The 17,919-nt window shown below is 47.4% G+C and overlaps 7 protein-coding genes across 7 annotated transcripts; 2 read left to right on the top strand and 5 right to left on the bottom strand.

Annotated features, from left to right (window-relative positions):
• Positions 1 to 382: 382 nt before the first annotated feature.
• Positions 383 to 2,585, top strand: I302_107510 (uncharacterized protein; the record flags this gene model as incomplete). Its single annotated transcript, XM_065870471.1, has 7 exons — positions 383 to 612; positions 768 to 878; positions 973 to 1,178; positions 1,249 to 1,334; positions 1,408 to 1,463; positions 1,542 to 2,198; positions 2,327 to 2,585. 7 exons carry the CDS (start codon positions 383 to 385, stop codon positions 2,583 to 2,585), a joined length of 1,605 nt encoding a protein of 534 aa, XP_065726543.1.
• A 612-nt stretch (positions 2,586 to 3,197) lies between these two features.
• On the top strand, positions 3,198 to 4,526 carry I302_107509 (acyl-CoA thioesterase II; the record flags this gene model as incomplete). Its single annotated transcript, XM_019193359.1, has 3 exons — positions 3,198 to 3,842; positions 3,932 to 4,090; positions 4,146 to 4,526. 3 exons carry the CDS (start codon positions 3,198 to 3,200, stop codon positions 4,524 to 4,526), a joined length of 1,185 nt encoding a protein of 394 aa, XP_019044836.1.
• Positions 4,527 to 4,710: 184 nt separating this feature from the next.
• I302_107508 (uncharacterized protein) lies at positions 4,711 to 5,316 on the bottom strand (the record flags this gene model as incomplete). The annotated part of the gene is made up of 3 exons (XM_019193360.1): positions 4,711 to 4,722; positions 4,778 to 4,948; positions 5,008 to 5,316. 3 exons carry the CDS (start codon positions 5,314 to 5,316, stop codon positions 4,711 to 4,713), a joined length of 492 nt encoding a protein of 163 aa, XP_019044837.1.
• Positions 5,317 to 5,809: 493 nt separating this feature from the next.
• On the bottom strand, positions 5,810 to 6,421 carry I302_107507 (uncharacterized protein; the record flags this gene model as incomplete). Its single annotated transcript, XM_019193361.1, has 3 exons — positions 5,810 to 5,827; positions 5,887 to 6,072; positions 6,146 to 6,421. The coding sequence occupies 3 exons, from the start codon at positions 6,419 to 6,421 to the stop codon at positions 5,810 to 5,812; spliced, it is 480 nt and encodes a 159-aa protein (XP_019044838.1).
• A 429-nt stretch (positions 6,422 to 6,850) lies between these two features.
• I302_107506 (uncharacterized protein) lies at positions 6,851 to 8,900 on the bottom strand (the record flags this gene model as incomplete). The annotated part of the gene is made up of 5 exons (XM_019193362.1): positions 6,851 to 7,705; positions 7,788 to 8,184; positions 8,249 to 8,288; positions 8,342 to 8,531; positions 8,607 to 8,900. 5 exons carry the CDS (start codon positions 8,898 to 8,900, stop codon positions 6,851 to 6,853), a joined length of 1,776 nt encoding a protein of 591 aa, XP_019044839.1.
• Positions 8,901 to 10,027: 1,127 nt separating this feature from the next.
• I302_107505 (uncharacterized protein) lies at positions 10,028 to 12,715 on the bottom strand (the record flags this gene model as incomplete). The annotated part of the gene is made up of 6 exons (XM_019193363.1): positions 10,028 to 10,879; positions 10,940 to 11,333; positions 11,399 to 11,438; positions 11,502 to 11,691; positions 11,746 to 11,978; positions 12,517 to 12,715. 6 exons carry the CDS (start codon positions 12,713 to 12,715, stop codon positions 10,028 to 10,030), a joined length of 1,908 nt encoding a protein of 635 aa, XP_019044840.1.
• A 651-nt stretch (positions 12,716 to 13,366) lies between these two features.
• Positions 13,367 to 17,612, bottom strand: I302_107504 (uncharacterized protein; the record flags this gene model as incomplete). Its single annotated transcript, XM_019193364.2, has 14 exons — positions 13,367 to 13,654; positions 13,714 to 13,857; positions 13,916 to 13,991; positions 14,050 to 14,163; positions 14,234 to 15,098; positions 15,158 to 15,288; positions 15,356 to 15,686; positions 15,743 to 15,832; positions 15,894 to 15,983; positions 16,048 to 16,069; positions 16,135 to 16,681; positions 16,746 to 16,915; positions 16,987 to 17,151; positions 17,229 to 17,612. 14 exons carry the CDS (start codon positions 17,610 to 17,612, stop codon positions 13,367 to 13,369), a joined length of 3,417 nt encoding a protein of 1,138 aa, XP_019044841.2.
• Positions 17,613 to 17,919: the final 307 nt, after the last annotated feature.

The following is a 17,919-nucleotide window of genomic DNA, read 5'->3' as shown; positions in this document are numbered from 1 at the left end:
CCTTTGCATTTGGATTACGATAGCCCATCCAAGCCTACAGTAGCAGACTTTCGGATCCGAGAATCTCATTTGTATGGAGTAAAATGAGGTGCTCAGATTATGGTCTTACGACAAATATTGGAATTACGTATTACGAATGAACAGTACACGAGCCACTTTGGCTAGATTTGTATACGATAGATCAAAGTGTGGGATCCGATAGTTGGTTTTTATGTGTTTTGCGTTTTCTAGCCTTCTTGGGCGATGATCTGGATAAAGGTATATAAAGGTATATAAAGGGGCATATGGGAGAGCATGAGGATGATGAAGACTTACTAATATTCTCAGATACATCTGACACCAATATCCTTTACTAAGCTACATAACCAAATCATCCTGTATTATGGAACTCGACCACAAATCCAATGCCGATCTGAACGCCTCTTCCCTATCGTTGAAGAATGATATGGTAGATGCCCCGGATGGAACTGACGTTGTCGAATATGAGAATGGTAAACCCACCTCCGCCGACACCGAGTTCACGTTGGATATGCAAGGTGAACGAGCCAATGTGGAATTATCGAGTTTACCCAAATCGAAGAAAGATGTTTTGCTCCTGTGTTTCTGCATGTCGTATGTCTGACTTCTCGTACCTTGCCCCCTCCTTCTCGTACCTTCCCCCCTTCCCCTGTTCTCCTGTTCTCCTCTTCCCCTATTTCCCTCTTCGCCCCCCCCCCCCCCCCCCCATGAAGTATGCTCGTGCTGATAACGGAAGCTGCCAATTGCAGGATGTTCATCGACGGTGCTGGCGTGTCAGCCTCGTTGTTGATGACTGCTGAGGTTGCTCGGGAGCTGAACATAGGAGTGGGTGATCAAGCGTGGATATTGGGGACTTATGCGTGAGTGTGATCTCCCTTCCCTTGATCAGCAATGAGGCATCTTTTGAATATGGTATCGGTCAACTAATTTAGAATGACTGGTTTGGCCAAATAGCATCGCATTCGCGTCGACCCTTCTCTTAGCAGGCCGACTGGCCGACCTCTACTCCCCTTCGAAGGTTTACAGTATCGGTTTCGTGGGGATAGCAATCTTCAACTTGATCATTTCGTTTTTGAATGATAAATACTCGTTCTTCATCTTGAGGTCCATTTCTGCATTGGCAGCTGTGTTGACTATACCCAGTTCGATCAATATGATTGGCATGTGTTGTCTTTCCATCTCTGCGGGCGGGTTATGTATGAGATGGGCTGATCCCGAGGGCGTGATTAGTCCAGATGTACCCTGATCCGGAAGAACAGACTAAAAAGTTATCGTTGTTTGGGGTTGCGGGTGCTTTGTCGGATACTGTCGCTATGGTATGCTCATCTCTCTGTGCGACTTTACTAGTCGAGTCCACCCTTCTGATGCTCACCCTTCCCCTTCTTTCAGATCTTGGCAGGTCTGTTCCTGTTAGCCAGTTGGAAGTGGTATTTCCGATTCGTGACGTGCGTGTCCCCTCTATTTTGTGTCCAGCACGATTTTTCAGCTGACATGACGATCCTAACCCATCACATATACGATAGGATACTCGTAACGCCCTTTGCAATTCTCGCCTGGATCTACATGCCTCCGACCAAAGCTGTGGCCTCCTCCCTATCAGGCCGAGACAAAATCAAGCGTCTCGACCTCGTCGGCGTACTCCTGCTCCTCTCAGCATTGGTCCTATTTATACTCGGCTTCACTCAAGCAGAATCCAAGGGATGGTCCTTCGCCATCTTCGTCGCTCCGTTCCTCGTCTCTCTGGTGATGTTCGGCATCTTCGTCATCTGGGAATTGAAGCTGGATGAAGGTATGGGCCTGTTACCAAAGAAAATATGGAGCTTCCCCAATATCTTCCAGTTGATCTTTATGGCTCTATCCATTAACCTATGGTTCAATACTACCCAATTGAGATTGACGACCTACTTCCAGGACGTACTGGGTATCTCACCCGTTATCACCGGTATCAAGATATTACCTATGGGTATAACCGCTCTCATAACCGGCGGATTGACTCATCCATTCCCCTTTCTGGTCCTACGACCCAAGATCGTACTTCCCCTTTGTACCGTGATGTGCTTGATTGGTAGTTTACTCTTCGCCTTTTGCGATGGCGGCGCAGGAGCGAATTATTGGAAGTACGTCTTTCCAGGGTTAGTCATCGGCACCGCTGGTGGGATTATAGCCTATATTTCTGCGAAGTGAGTGCACTCAACATTCAACAGGTTATATTCGAAAACAAGCACACCACATTACATCGTATTAATCGCCTCCCTCTATTGACAGTCGTAAACTACAGACAAGGCTGATCAATAACCCAAACCCATAGCACATGCATCATCCAAGCTTTCCCCATCTCATATGCCGGTATCTCCGGATCATTCGCCAACGTCGTCTTCCAAGTTGGGGGAGTGATCGGGGTGGCCATACAAGCCGGTTTACTGAATACCGGGGACGGCACGTTGGAGGATTGGACAGGAAGCAGGAACTCGTACTTCTTTGCAGGAGCTGTAATTATCGCCAGTGGGTTGGTGATGCTGTTCACGTTCAGGGAGAAGAGGGAAGTTGTAACGAAGGAAGAGGTTTGAGCGTCGACCAAATGCACAGGTTGTCGTGTATGTATCAGAGCTGAGTACCTCGAGGTATCCGTGATGATCGGACACGAACCTGAATCCTTTCGCGAAGCGTTCTGATGTCCCTCACTTGACTTGTGGAACAACTTCGACACAACGCCCAGGGCGCGATCAAGCAAGGTTGATCCAAGGGCGGCAGTCGCCCATACCTGTCCTCAGCTCCTTTGGGTCATATCGCGAACAGCTGTCATAAACGACTAGTTCTCTTGTATATATGCAGCTTCACTGCTCTACAATCCTCGTGAGGACACTGAACAGAGGTTAGCCCATCCCTAGAACATCCCGAAGGATATCTTTCGCTATTTTGCTGCTTTGACCCTGGACGGATAACATGTCGACGTTCATAAGGACAATCGCCGCCAAGGGCAGGAGAAGGGCGATGCCCGACCCGGTTAATACGGAGCATGAGATTGCCGACCATAAGAATGCAGGTCGCTGAGAGTAGAACGAAAGAGAAAAAACAGACATTCTGGATAAAAACTCCACTGGTCCACAAGTCTCATTTGTACTCATACCATATTCAGCTTGAGAAGCGTCCAATCGTAACAACAAGACTACCAACCAACAATGGCTTCTTTCGCTCGACTATCCGAACTGGTCGGAGTGGTACCTCGCGCCTCTTCTTCTGATATATCAGTGTCGAAACCCCTTTGGGTGCCCTCTGGGGCAAGAGGAGTATTCGGTGGTCAAGTCATCGCTCAATCTCTGGCCGCGGCAGCGCGTACGGTATCACCACCCTTCGGTCTACACAGCATGCACTGCTACTTTCTACTACCAGCACATGCCAATCCGGATATAGAGTATAGAGTAGAGAGATTAAGGGACGGGAAGAGCTATTCGAATAGGTTGGTCAGAGCTTGGCAAGGTGAAAGGGAGGTTTTCGTACTCTTGGCAAGTTATACTGTTCCACCTACAGATCTACCTGGGAATTTCGGCTCAAGAAGTGATGCGCATTCGCAAGAGGGGAACATCAAAGTCTCACATACCCTGCGTTTCGCCCTATCTCAAACGCATGACGAAAACTCGGCTAACAAGGGGAAAGCCAAAGTCGTATCCTATGGTGTGCAAGCAGCTTATCAGAATCCGTTTCCTTCCAATCTTAAACCATGGGAAGAATGTTATCCGGAGGAGGAGCGTTGGCAGAGGTTTTTCGATCAGAAGTGTCAGGAATGGAAGGGGGCCAAGAGGAGGTTCTTGGAGGAATATATCAAAGTGAGTCGGATCACTCCGAAGGATGATGGAAACCTCGCTGTGACTCTATTCTGAGGTCTGGTGAGCGTAGTTGACCCTGTAGTGAGTAGGAACGAAGAGAATCTCCAGTCGGAATCGCTCGAGCTCGGATACAGCGATCTCAGGCTCTAACGGATGAAGAACCTGACCACGATGCCGTCCACACCCGGATGAGCTGGCTGCACGCTAGGCTGGGACCCGATGAGAAGCCAGACGTGGAAACGGTCAAGGTCCGTCACGTGTTTCACAAATCAAGCTCTTGCTGATAACCCTTGCATCTTGTAGGCTATGATAGCTTACATGACAGATTTCCAATTTATTGGCACGGCATCGCGTTCGGTGGGCCTACATCAAAGCTCCACCCCCCGAATAGGGATGCTGGCCTCGCTTGATCACTCTATACACTTCTATCCCTTCCCAGACGACTTTGATCCCTCTGCACCCCTCCTACACGTAATGGAGTCGCAGAGTGTAGATATAGCTAGTGGACGGGGTGTAGTGCAAGGAAGAGTGTACACGAAAGATGGCGTGTTGATTGCTGTAACAGCTCAGGAGGGTGTCGTGAGAGCAGATCTGAAAGGCTTGGAAGCCAGGGGACTGGTCGAGGGCGGTGCTGTAGGCGAAGATAAGGACGAAGATAGGAAGAAACGAGAGGCGAAACTATAAATTTAAATGACGGATGGTCCGCTTAGCGAGGAGTATTTGGTGCGTAATTGTGCTGTTGCGTATCTCGCACAATGCGTAGCATTACACATGCACTTAGATTTGGCTGATTGTAGTCCCCAACCACATTCCGTTCATACACCATCATAAACCCGGTTCCAGAACTACCGGGATAGAATATGATCATCTAGGGAAGAAACTAACCATTGATGTCAACATAGATCCTTACAGAAAGACGAAATATGGATACGCACTGTATCAATCACAGGTGCCGCCTCGTCCTTACATGCCTCAGCTAGACATTTGGGCTCTTTGCAGGAAACACCAGTCCAAGGCTTCGCTTCATTGACTTTGATCCATGGCTCCTTCTCGCTTAGAGTGAAACTCGCTGCCCCATCGAATGCTTGACCAGCTCCAACTTCACACTAACAACCCCACATCAGCTCAGCAAGCGTCCAAACTTTCCGGAACGAGCGAAAATTACAGTTATATTCCAATAAGGAGTAGGAAAGAAGGTCTTAGGCACGTCATCAATATGCTCTAATGTTGACCAAACAAACTGATACTTCTTCTCATCGTCAATGTCTTTCTGAGTGAATCCGTAGTTGACTTGATCCTCTCCCCGCTTATAATCGTTCTGATCATCGCTATTGATCCATTCAGAGTATTTGGGTATAGTGAGTTTCACTTTGGCTACTATTTCACCTTTCGCGTCTTTCTCCGGAGCAGCAGCCAAAGCCGGAGTTGGAAGGACAATCGAGATGGGCAACAGAGCGTGGACAAGTTTCGTCATATTGAGAATTGACCGTGGTAGTTGAAGTTGGAGTATGTATATAGGTGGGCATGTTCGTAAAATGGAATGAGCCTTTCAGAAAAGCAGATTTTATCCTCACAAGGCTTTTTTTGCGTACTGGAAATCGCTAAATGGCTGATTAATCTAAGGGGTATCAACTTGAGGATCTACCTGATTGATGAAAGGATTCATTGTCCCACCATGCCTTTGGCAAATCTCTCCTGCGTGTCAAAGTCAGATTGCCATAGTGAGATTGATTATACCTCACTGGCTATTCGTCATCGTGCAATTTTCAACGTGTAGACATCACATCCAGTAGGTTTGCGACCCTTTACCGGAACGACTCTCGGCCATGAGGTTGGTGCAGATGCTAACTGCCACTTCGATTCCGCATACAGTACGACATCAAATGTATCGATTGAAATGTTAACCTTGTTGAAAACGCTAGGTCTATAAACTACAAACAACAGATACAAAGGTCAACACTATCCTTCTAGTACGAATGCAGGAACTGCCAGAACCATCAAAGTCAGCCATTGGGTGAATATCTTCGATTGATGCGACACTCACGGTGTCTATTACTGGCAGCTCTTGCCCTTCACAGAGTTGACTTAGACACTGACCCGTAGGACATTGTTTACCCGAAGTACCGTCTCTCACACCTGTAGCATTTACACCAGCAGTGATCCAGGGATACTCGTCTTTCAGAGTGAATTCCGCTACTCCATCGAATCCCGCCTTAGCAGTTGCGGAACACTATCGGATTCAGAACACCACAATCAGATTCAGGCAATTCTACCCCCAAGAGGGAACTGGCCGCACGACTTACAGACATATTCCATATGGGCTCTCCGATCTCACCAGCAGCCTGCTGAGGATGCTGGAATGTGGTCCACGTGAAGTCTCGTCTACCTTGTAGATCGGCTTTCGACATGCTGAGGTTTACGTCGACCGTCACAGCACCAAATTTGGCTCCGTTAATGTGGTCCTGGTATTTGGTATAGAGGGGAACACCAACTTTGAAGTTAGCTGAAGGGAGCTCTTCAACTGGGATGGCGAGACCGGTGTAAGATATAATTAAAAAGGCAAGGCACTGGTAGAACATCGTTGATGACAAGCTTGGAAATCGACTATTATGGTGACTGGAATCTGCTGAATGATCGAACTGGTTGATTATCTTTTTGGTGAGTGCCCGTTGAGCTTGAAAATAATGCTAGACTGGGAAGGAGATTTTATAGGTAGCTTTTCGCAATTGACCAGAGGTATCTGAGTGAATGGAACTCTCAACAGATTGATAAAGCTGTGTTAGGGATATGGTCCGATCAGGAGCAATTGATCGATCAATACTTGAACAAAGGAAGTATCATAGAATCGTGATTTTCGTCCCTGTCAGCGAAATACCGCCTCGAACGGAAACGTAAGACCATACCATCGAGCCAGTCCATACTAGGCCAGCCATGATCTCACCACCTGCATAAATCGGGACGTCGACTATAGTAAGAGGCAAAGTTGGATATTGTATACGGTATCTTCCTCACGAATTAAGGCGGTCAAACCAAACCTCGGCGTCGGCTTTGGGGTCCTTCCCTTCAGCATAATATTTGAAAGTGGCTGAATCGAAGGACCAGAATCCGCCAAACATGCCCATTCCATCTTCGTTGATAGCAGCCGATCCCCTTCCCAACACCCTGACTATTCCATTTTCTATGACTTCAGTCAGCCTGTGGTCGTCGTGCAACTGGATGATAGTCCAAATATACTGAGCACCATTCGAATGGAGGAGAATGTACCAGTCTTCTCGGCCTGGCATTGCGGCAACGAAAGATGGTGGGCCAAGCATCGTTTGAGCTTGTAACAATTGACCTAAAGAAAGGTCGTGCGATGATGTGAGAAATCTTCTGAAGTGAAGGGAGTTCCAAGCGGGATGATGATACGAGCCTTGGATGCGCACATCGATTTCATCCATCTGCTGCGGAGAGTCCACAGCCTTATTGATGAGATCTGCGTGCTCTTGCACTTGCTCCAACACCCAGGTATCCAGGATACTTTCTTGCCAATCCTTCTTTTCTAGTCCCAGCAGCTCATCTAAGAGGGTATACACGATGGCTCGATTGACGCGAAAACCTATACCATCGCCAAGATTCATCGCACCAATCGCAATGCCCTCATCGGGTAGTCTTGCAAACAAGGTATGTTGTCCCAGCATGTATCCGTAATGGATGAGCACCTTGTATCCACGGTAATTGGAGGTCCATTGGCCATACCCATAGGAGCAGTTGACGGTGTCTGGCAGAAGGAGATTATCGGCTGATATCTGGTCTTCAGCGCATTTCTCCAGGATCGATTGTGTAATCAGCGTTGGTGAGAGAAGCTCTTGCAACCAACGGGTCTATCGACGACTCGGGAATCAGTTTATCCTCATATGCTGGTTGATTCGATAAAAGTATTGGATGATGTTGATACCAACTTACCACGTCGTTGATACTCATGATCAAGCCAGCAGATCCCCACATGCTCTCCCCCTTACCTTTAGTCCACCAGTCTATGTTTCTCTTTTGTCCTTGAAGTTTGATTTGGCGTCCATCGGAGTTAGATGATACTATCTCCATGCCCTTGCCTATCCGAAGTATAGCATCGGACCGTTTGCCGGTCCACTTGGCCTCAATTGGGTCAAAAAGCGCGCTCGTCATGCCCAGAGGTTCAAGGAAATTATACTGTAGGAAATCGGTGAAAGGCTGCCTTGAGAGGACGGAGACAATATGAGCCAAGATAAGGTAGTTATCGTTGTTATATTGCCATTTGTTCCGGAAGTGACTGGACGGAGGAAGATGAGACATCATATTCAGCAAGCTCGAGGAGTCCGCATGGCTAGTGATCATTGTTAGCTGTACGAAGGGCGATACATCCGACAAAGGGCCTGATCACAACTTACTTGGGTGCATATGGATGAAAGGGGACACCTGTTCTCATGACTGCCAACGTAATCAGATATACACCAAGGATGCTAAGGAGAACGACAGCTCACGTAGAAGGTCTTGAATTGTTGTCTCCCCTTCAGCTTGCTTGTCAACCAGACCCCAGCTTGGAAGGACATCGATAATTCTAGTGGTCCAATCTAAAGTCTCGCCATTGTGAAGCGTGATGTTCTTGTCAATCAACAGTCCAACACTTATAGCGACAAATAGTTTCGTGTTTGAGCCGATGCTGAACAGCGACTGTCGTGGTTACGCACTGTAGTCAGTATCTATCTACCCAAGGGACAGGTACACCAGACCATAAACTTCACCTACATCCGAAGTGAGTGGATCGCCGTTCAGATTCCTAAACCCAAATGTCAAAGTCTCGGAATGGAAGCGATCAGCGGGCTTGAACTGAGTGGTGTTAGAATGACTGGACGATGGCGATGTGACGATCGATACAGCCAGTCCGGGGATATCGTATGACTTTTGGATATCGTCCAGCCAAGTCTTGGTTTTATCTGAGAGGATCGAGTTGGAATCTGTGTTGGGAGCTGAGCGACCAATGAGGTAGAGGTAGGTACGCGAAAGATATGGGTAGATGAGGAAGGGTATGACCGAGAACATGGATAAATAGAGGTAAGACGACATTATTGATGGCATGATGAATGATCACTGACAGAAGGGGTGATTCAACCAACTCAAAAATCCTCAAGACAGGTCGTCTGCTTTGAGCCTTCACATCGAGTCATAGCGATCATGGAGCAGCTCCTCCCTTCTGCAGTGCAAGGGTCCCTTCCATACAAAGGAGGCTCCTCGGTGTATCAGTGTCATTCGGTCCTACTATGATGTAAGTACTTCAAAGGGTGTTCGTGGAACGGTATTTATGCCTTTTCGTAGTGAGCGAGAGCCATCATTCTCAATCACCGTTAGAAAACGCTTCACGAAACGAAACTCAGACTTGATCTACAGAAAGAACGCTGCATCATCGGCCTCAAATATGATATATCATCAGGCTAGGTGTTACAAGGTTTACCAAGCAGTTTAGTTTCGCCACTTTCCTCTCAGTATAAGACTTCGATGCTCGTTGCTTCTATTCGGTAGTTGAGTTTATTCTGAAAATCGTGATCAGCTCAAGCGCAATTGTCCTTTTCTGTGGATATGAGGCATACACGAGACACACATCAAACGGAATCCGGTTCATCGCCCTCATGATCACCAGAGAAATCCCCGAAAGTGGCAAGGAGACTTCATCCTTACCGAAACTCCCCCCTTAACGGATCCGTATAATCTCATCGATCCCAGCACATATGTTACAGGACTCTTCCGTCCCTGTATCATTTGTAACTCATCGTTGTCGCTGATCTCTATTGATGACTATAGATCATACTCGAGCTTAATAAAGAATTATACTTAAACAATCCCCCAAAACCTAACGCCGATATCCTACTGATCATTAGCGAGCCCTTCCGCCTGAGCGACGAACACCTAAGTAAGCGTTTGCTAGAGACGATCTGATGATGAAAGGGAAGACTGGTGACAGGTCAAGATGTATAATGGACATGCTCCGATTAGCGAAATCAGAAGACCAATCGGGAAACAGAATAAGTAATATCTGCATTGCTAATTCCAAGATAAGATACATCGCAGAAAAGGTGAGAGTGATGGCCGGAGGCCGTGCAATTGGTTGATCATCAACCCCATGCAAGAAATTCCAAAACGAACAATAGAGATCGTCAAATTTCGACATTAGATTAAGCAACGCGATCGAACCATACTTCGGCACCGGACTTGGGATCGCTTCCTACAACATGATGTTTGAAAGTCGCTTTATCGTATGTCCAGAATCCGTCAAACATTCCCATGCCCTCTGTGTTGACAATCGCATGACCGCTACCCGACACCCGGACTATACTATCTCTCGTTATCCGAGTGGGCGCGTGCTCGTCATACAGTTGTATGCCTGTCCAGGTGAACCGCCCTTTTGCTCCGTGAAGAAGAAGGTACGAGTCTTCTCGTACTGGAAGGGCGGCTATGAAAGAAGGGCAAGGTAATCTTGTTTGTTCTCGTAAGAGTCGCTTTATGCTGTAGTCGACATCGTTGTCAGGGAATTGTCGGAATTCAAGATTGCCCCAGGCGGGATGATGGTAGACACCCTCGACGTGGAGCCCAACATCGACAGTTTCATCTTGTGACTCCCCGTCTTTGTCGGTGGATTCAACTTCGTCCTTTTCTTGGTCCGAAATCCACTTGATCAATAATTCCTCCTCCCACCTTCCGGTCTCCAGACCCAGGACGTCATCGAGGATGGTATACAATATCGTCTTGTTAAGTGTAGAACCTATCTCGTCTCCTAAATTCATCACCGCCACTGCAATACCGCTTTCAGGTAGCCTAACGAATAAAGAATGTTGCCCAAGTTGCTTGCCATAATGGAAGATCAACTTGTGCCCGCGGTAAGAAGAGGTCCACAGAGCAAGTCCGTAAGACAGATTTTCCGTCTCCGTAAGAACGAGGCCTCCAGCTGAGATTTGTGGTTTGGCGCACTTGTCCAATATGTGCGGGGAGATAATGGTAGGTGATAAAAGTTCTCTTAGCCATCGAACCTAGATAGCATTCAGATATGTGAGCATGATTTAGCATTCCGAGCATAACGACGGACTCACAACATCATTGGAGCTCATGATTAAACCGCCTGGCCCCCATATTCCTTCTCCCGTCCCTTTTGTCCAAAATCCCACATTCTTCTTCTCCCCTCTCATTTTATGATCGCCCTCAGAATCCGTGTACACTACTTCCATGTGTTTACCTACCCGGACTATGGCATCAGTCCTGATACCAGTCTTTTCGGCTGCCAGCACATCGAAAAGGGCACTTGTCATGCCTAATGGTTTCAAGATGTTGTCATACATGAAATGCGAGAAATGTTGACCCGATACAAGGGACACCATGTGAGCAAGTATCAGGTAATTATAATTGTTGTATTGCCATTTTGAGCGGAATTTGCTGAAAGGAGGAAGGTGTGACATCATGTCCAATTGCTTTGATGGGTCCGTGAAGCTATCATGTACCAAGAGCCGAAGAATATCAGATTTGCTACAGGAATAGATGTGCGAATCACTTACAACGGCACGTATGGGTGGAATCCCACCCCTGTTCTCATCGCTATGACAGGTTCATGTATCGTCAGCGGCTTCACCCTTATCGCGTCTAGGAGAAATGTCTCACTCAAGAGATCCTCAATTGTGGCCTCCTTTTCCGCGACTTTTTCGACCAAGCCCCATCCAGGAAGGACGTCGATCATCTTACTGGTCCATTCCAACTTCTGTCCGGTCTTGAGGATGGTGTCCCTGTCGATCAACATGCCGATGCTCACGGCAAGGAAGAGCTTGGTATTCGATGCTATGAGGAAGAGCGACTGCAAATACACAATAATCAGCATCGGAATTACATGCGCTTAAGCTCTTCTCACATCTGCGGTGAGGGCATCGCCATTCAAATTTCGACTACCAAATGTCAAAACTTCTGATTGCCAATTGTGGTCAGCTGTTTCATTATCAGTCTTTGCATCCGATGATGGGGATGCGACAATTGCCACTGCTAGTCCAGGGATATCATACTTCTTCTGAACGAGCTGTAACCAATCCTTCGAGGAAACGGTAATGAGGGTTTTGCATTTGGTCATCGCAGAAGAAGGCTTGTGGCCTGGTGACCCGTGTAGCTAGTTATTTGGAAGAAAATGGTAAAGAAATGATGTGAACAAAGCTATAGAGGCTGAGAGCCAAAACGTATGGACGATTGCCATTGCTGTTCTTATAGGTAGAGATGCTCTCAGTCAAGATCACAGATTATCGATATGCCTTCCCATCGAATCTCGACTAGTTGTAAAGAAGAAAGGATAGCTTCTCGTTCTACATGTAAGAGCACCTACGCTATAAAGGAGCTTATCGAGATTCGTCCTGGGTCCAGACCCTGCCTATCCCAGGAGATCACCAGGCGATGGTCCTTCCAACTTCTGTGCTTGGAAGGCAGAACTGGAATCACCAGTCCTTTCTGAACCGTCTACATCACACTCGAGCCATAACAGATTTTACACTCTACATAAGTCGTGAGAATCCAACGTATGCAATGATCAGTATTTCAGTATCCAGGGATCGATCGATGTTGCTTCCATGTTAGTAATATTCTGATCACATTTTCTGTTTAGCCTTTAAGTCAACCTGCAGGTGCGACCTAGACTCACAAGGATCGAAATCTGGTTTATCGACCTCAAGACCACCGGCGAGGTCTTTGAAGGTGCCAACAACAGAAGAAAGTTGAGCAGCTTGAAAGTCGTCATCTACTTCGGCCAACGGTTTCTCCGTCTTCAAATCCCGGTCGAAATCCCTTCCCAGGGGTATCCGGCTGATGCGGTGATCTACGGAAGCAAAGATCAGACTCATATTTCTGTTCGCGGCATCATCGAAGGACTTGCGCAACACTCACTACCACTTGCCAGAGTTTTCTCTCATGATCATTCGAGTCCAAAGCGGCCCAGTTGAACATCTCAACGCCCATAGGCGCGATGAAAGCGTCAAATTCGTAAGGCTCAGGGGCAGTGATAGGACCTTTCCATCGGTCGCATTGTCCAGTTCAGTGTGATCCGGCAATGCGATCTTGTACTTGGCTTGCGGCCCAGCCGATGCCCCAGATGCCACCGTGGCGAGAGCAAAGATGAGCGGAAGAATGGACTTTGAATTTAGACATCGTGAGTACAAATTCCATGTATAAATACGCTAGAAATGCTGTCGGTCTGAGTCTGTATGGATATACAGGCTTCAGGAAACTAATCTCTTCCAAGACTTGATTTGTATATTGTATCAATCAAGATCCACGAATAGATATGTGCCAATCAAGGAGGAGGTCGGCACAGGAGGGATTGGGGGACATCTCGATAAAGTACCGCATCACTAGAGTAATGCATGAACTACTCATATGGTGCTGTCCGATCGAGGGCGACGTCATGATGGTGACATTGTGTTCTTCAGAAACAAGTATCCTTAATTAGCTCCATGCACAAAGGTGATCACGATCAACTTACGAAAGAACGCAATTCACGCAAACATGACTCTGGCTCGCTTTCTGATCTTACCTTCCGCATCTCCCTCTCTAATCTCGTTCATTGGGGTGCTTGCCCTGCGAGAATTATGTCCGTGGGGCATGTCGTCGTGAACAAAGGTGGAAGAGGGTGGAGGGTGGACACGGGGATATTCGAATGGCCCGGATCGGCTGCCTCCAGAGACGCCATTGACGGCTCCAGCGGAAAGTGTCTCGCTGGTCGGCATAAATCGCACAGCGAATGTTTCCGTTTGTTTGCGTTCGGGGTAGACGAAGCGGGGATTCTGTAAAAAGTCATGATTGTCAACAAGATAAGCAAAGTTCGAGCAAGACACGGACCAACCTCGATCATGGCTCTCGAATAAAGCTTCTCATCATCCTGTGATCGATTTTTGGACGACCGCTTAGCTATATCCTCCTCAAAAGTTCCCTCAGTAACCAGGATATGTATCTTGGTTGGTCTAGTTTGACCGATTCGATGAACCCTCTTTATCATCACGATCAGCCGGATCGTGCGCTTTATAGAGTTTGATGCTATTACTCACCTTGACAGCTTGCGCCTGTACATCGGGATTCCATATCGGTCGCAGGAAGATCACGCGGTTGGCAACAACCAAGTTCCTGTCGAGTAAAGAAGGTGAGATCTCGAGGAAACGAAATATGTACGAGTGAGACTCACAATCCTCTTGCTCCGACTTTGAGGTCTAGCAGGCATACCCTGATTTCAGGTTTTTGGAAATCATCTAAGGCTTTACGCCTGTCTCTAGTGAACAGTTCGCTTCCGACAAACGTGCTGATATCGAGTTGAAGGGATGTAATCAGCTTTCCGACGTCTAATGTTCGAATGATGTGACATTACCCACGATGTGATGTCTAACAAATCTAGTATCTCCGTCAAATGGCCCAGTTCATAGGCATCGCCAAAGATGACAAATTTATCGTCCTTGTCTGCTGATAATATAGTCTTCGCAACGAAGTTTGCCTTTGCAGATTTGCTGGTCGTGTGTATGACGCTGGGCAACGGTCGAGGCATATCGGGAGCGGCTTCTGTAGAGGACATCGAAGCTAAAGCGGCATTGCGCTCCGCCTCCTCTATTCTTCCGTCAACTTCGTCCATATCCCCATGTTTCCTCTTCTTTGGACGATCTTTAGCCGGGGAAGAGTTGGATTTGATGGCGGCTTTCGGTGCTTTTGCAGCGCTTGAGTTCTTAGCTTTTGCCAGTTTCTGCTGCTCCTTGGCATGCTTCTCCATATATTTGGCCATGGTCTTTTGAAATTCTTCCAATTTATTGTTCCTATAGTCCCACCCTGCGATATGCAAGTCCTGGATCGTCCTTCCGCGTTGATTAAGTTCTCTGAGGGTGTTGAAACTATGGACATCGACCATATCAGGTTTCGTGTTGAATGAATCCGACCAAGCTTCCTTGAGCAAGGGGGGTAACGATTGACCGGTCAAGGGCATAGAGACACCGTTGGTCATCCACTCGCCCCATCCTGGATGATCCAGCGCCGAGCGTAAATGACAACAAGCCTCTATGAGTTGTTCTCGGACATATGGGTCTGCTTCGAGATGCCTGTCGAGCCAGCTCTTTGTCCGGTCTAAACAGCCTTGTACACCCATGTCTCGAGCAGAATACCAGAAACAAGCTAGATGAAGGTTGTCGACCACTTGAAGAAAGGCATCTCTGTTGTCCTTGTGGAGAAAATAGTCCATGTCCTCACCGCCACCTATGAAGGTGACATCAGTCAGGTCCGGTCAAATCTCATCTGGGAGACGAAGAACTCACTGGTATATACGTTACTAGCTACAAGCGCCGCGAGAACATTGTATGTTATCTTCTGCAGTGAATCGAATTGAAGCAATTCATTGCTGATGGTTGATGGGGGCAGTTCAGATTCGAGATCGATGACCTTGGGCCTGAGAACCGATCAATACACAGAGTAGTGATATAACGTAGAAGGCTGAAAGAGACCGCATCACTCACGCATGTTTCACCATCAATCCGTTCATGATATATCTCATGCTTCTGACAGCTCCAAATGAGGGCCCCTCCTTGTTTCTGAGGGGAGCAATGACATTCCTCTCAAATCCACCTTCTGTCTTGAATGGTTCAGCTGCCAGGAATCCACCGATCATTCGTCCTATTCTATATGCATCTTCTAACTCGAGCTGGTTCCATGCTCGACGGACCATACGGGCGTCATGGTGAACATTGTTCTCAGATGAGGTTGAGGGTTGAAGAGGATGATTTGACGTCGACATCTCCATTGTGTCCAGTTCTGTTTCACCGCCCTGCTGCAGATGTCGTGTCGGCGCTGGACAACCCACACGGATGAGTACTCGTCCATATACGGCATGGATGACAACTCACTACCACTAACAAGCCACCGGCGTTCGACACTCAGTTGTCTGGCGAATGTCATGGAGTTGGTCAACTTCGATTGAGCTGTGTGTCCTTCGTCTGAAACAGATTTGCCATGTTCAGCTGTGCGTCCATCCTTGATGAAGGATCATTGACTAACCCAAAATGATACGTTTCCACCTGGCTTTCAGCAGTATTGAAGGCTTCAAGCCCCTAGACTTTCTATGCTGCGTTTCCTCTGCTCCAAAGCCTGGTGATCTCGAGAAGTCGTCAGCATTTGGAATGATGCGTGGTGATTGTGCTTCTCAACTCACGCAAGGTATCGATCAGAACAACCTGTTATCAAACATGGTCAGATAAACGGCTGAGCAATACACCAGCAGCTGGAATTCGATACTCACATCGTATTCGAGCAATGTTTCGATACTAGGTAGTTCTTTCCCCTCCACATTGTATACGCTTAGGACACCTTCCTCCAGATGATGTTCAATCTCAGACTGCCATTGGTGGAACAAAATTTGCGGGACGATCACCAGAGTTCCTTTTGCGAGATACACCTTCTTGACCGTTTGTTCATGAGTTTTCTGTTTAGCCTGCCTTGGACATTCATTGTCGACTGGTAAAGTACAGTAAAAGGTTCTTCGTTCCAATAAAGGCCTGAGTATCTCTGGTAAAGCTTTATTGTGCTTAGCCGACGGATCGTTGGTAGCTAGTACGTTCGCACAGAGTTCTAGTAAGGACGGGAACGTAAGATGCATTCGTGTGCGAGGATATCCCGTAAGGGCTCGTATGTCCGCATTGGCTGAAAATGGGTAGGTACGCTCCGCGACATCGGTGGTAACAGGGGACAAGTCGATGCTTATTGGAGGAGGTAATGTGGGCTGATACAGCGTGGAGGTGATGAGCGATAAGCACATTAGGGTTTTTCCAGTCCCCATCTGTTCGCATCTACGGACATTCAGTATGGGTCGATCAGCGTTCCACCAAATCATGGCAGGAGGAATTCGCTCACAGAATTCCACCTCTCGGTAAGTCATACCAGCCTGGATGCCGCTGTATATCCCAATTTGACATATTTACATAGTAAGTCCCGTTTCTTCCTGCTTCCTCTAAAGGGGTAAACAGAGGGTCGACTAGCCTTTCCGGCTGCATTTCCATTTGTATCATTTTGGATACCGATCGCTGTTTTGTATTCTGTTTGTGAGCAAGGGTACAAATTTGAAGGCAAATCTAAGATGATGATAAGAACCCACAACTTGGTATTTGTAGAGATCCGTCTTCACGCCGAAAGGATTCTCGCAGTTCTGCAAGCCGTCGAAAAGCTCTCTGTCGGACAATGACTCGCTATATTGAAAGTGTGGATCAGGGGGTGATGGCACACTTGAGTAAAGCTCTTGCATACTCTGATGGTCGTCGGGCTACGAGTTGAAACATAGAATTAGTCGATGATCATGACTGGGCTGGACGAAAAATAGCTGCCATAGCCAAAACTTGCCTTCATGGCCATCAATGTTTCCCCTTCGACCTCTTCAAGTTCCCAGTATCTCCTCACATTCTTCAGCAGCCCTTTCACCACCCTTTCCCTTTCTCTCGGCACGAAAGCCTTCCACATGCTTCCAGGCGCATCACTCGGCAGAATCCAGCATCTGACTATGATTCTGACTCCCTGTCTGATCCATTCCCCCTGAAATCCTAGCCCACCGTCACACAGGGCTAGACGTAGCAGCTCCACCATGGTTATAGAGAATTCATCGAAGAGAGCATCTGAGTCTAAGAATGCTGTTGAGAGAGGTGACCAGCGAGGTTCCGACGAGGAAGGAAAGTGATATGTTAAGCCGAGGGAGATGATCCCGAGTTGTATAGAATCGGGAAAGGACATCTTTCAGAACGCCTAGTCCTGCAGACATGCAGCATGAAAGTAGCTAGAGGACATGAACGTGGATGATCCATTTCATGATTTGTGAGAGTGATCAAGAAAGGTAATATACGCACAAATAATGCGCGAATCATCGTTCACGAAATGAGAACCGAGCTAATCTCAGTGATAATGTTTGGTTCCGGCGGAAATTAAACATGCACATCGCAGAGACCTTCCTGGGGGAGGCAATAAACTATCGTACAGTTGTGATTGAATGCTCTTTACACGTCACTCAGGATGCATTCACTATATTTGCACTTTTTGACAG

This window comes from Kwoniella bestiolae, chromosome 6 (genome assembly GCF_000512585.2).
Source record: "Kwoniella bestiolae CBS 10118 chromosome 6, complete sequence".
Lineage (NCBI taxonomy): Eukaryota > Fungi > Basidiomycota > Tremellomycetes > Tremellales > Cryptococcaceae > Kwoniella > Kwoniella bestiolae.
The sequence above is the reverse complement of the archived record's forward strand: the minus strand, read 5'-3'. Positions and strand labels throughout refer to the sequence as shown.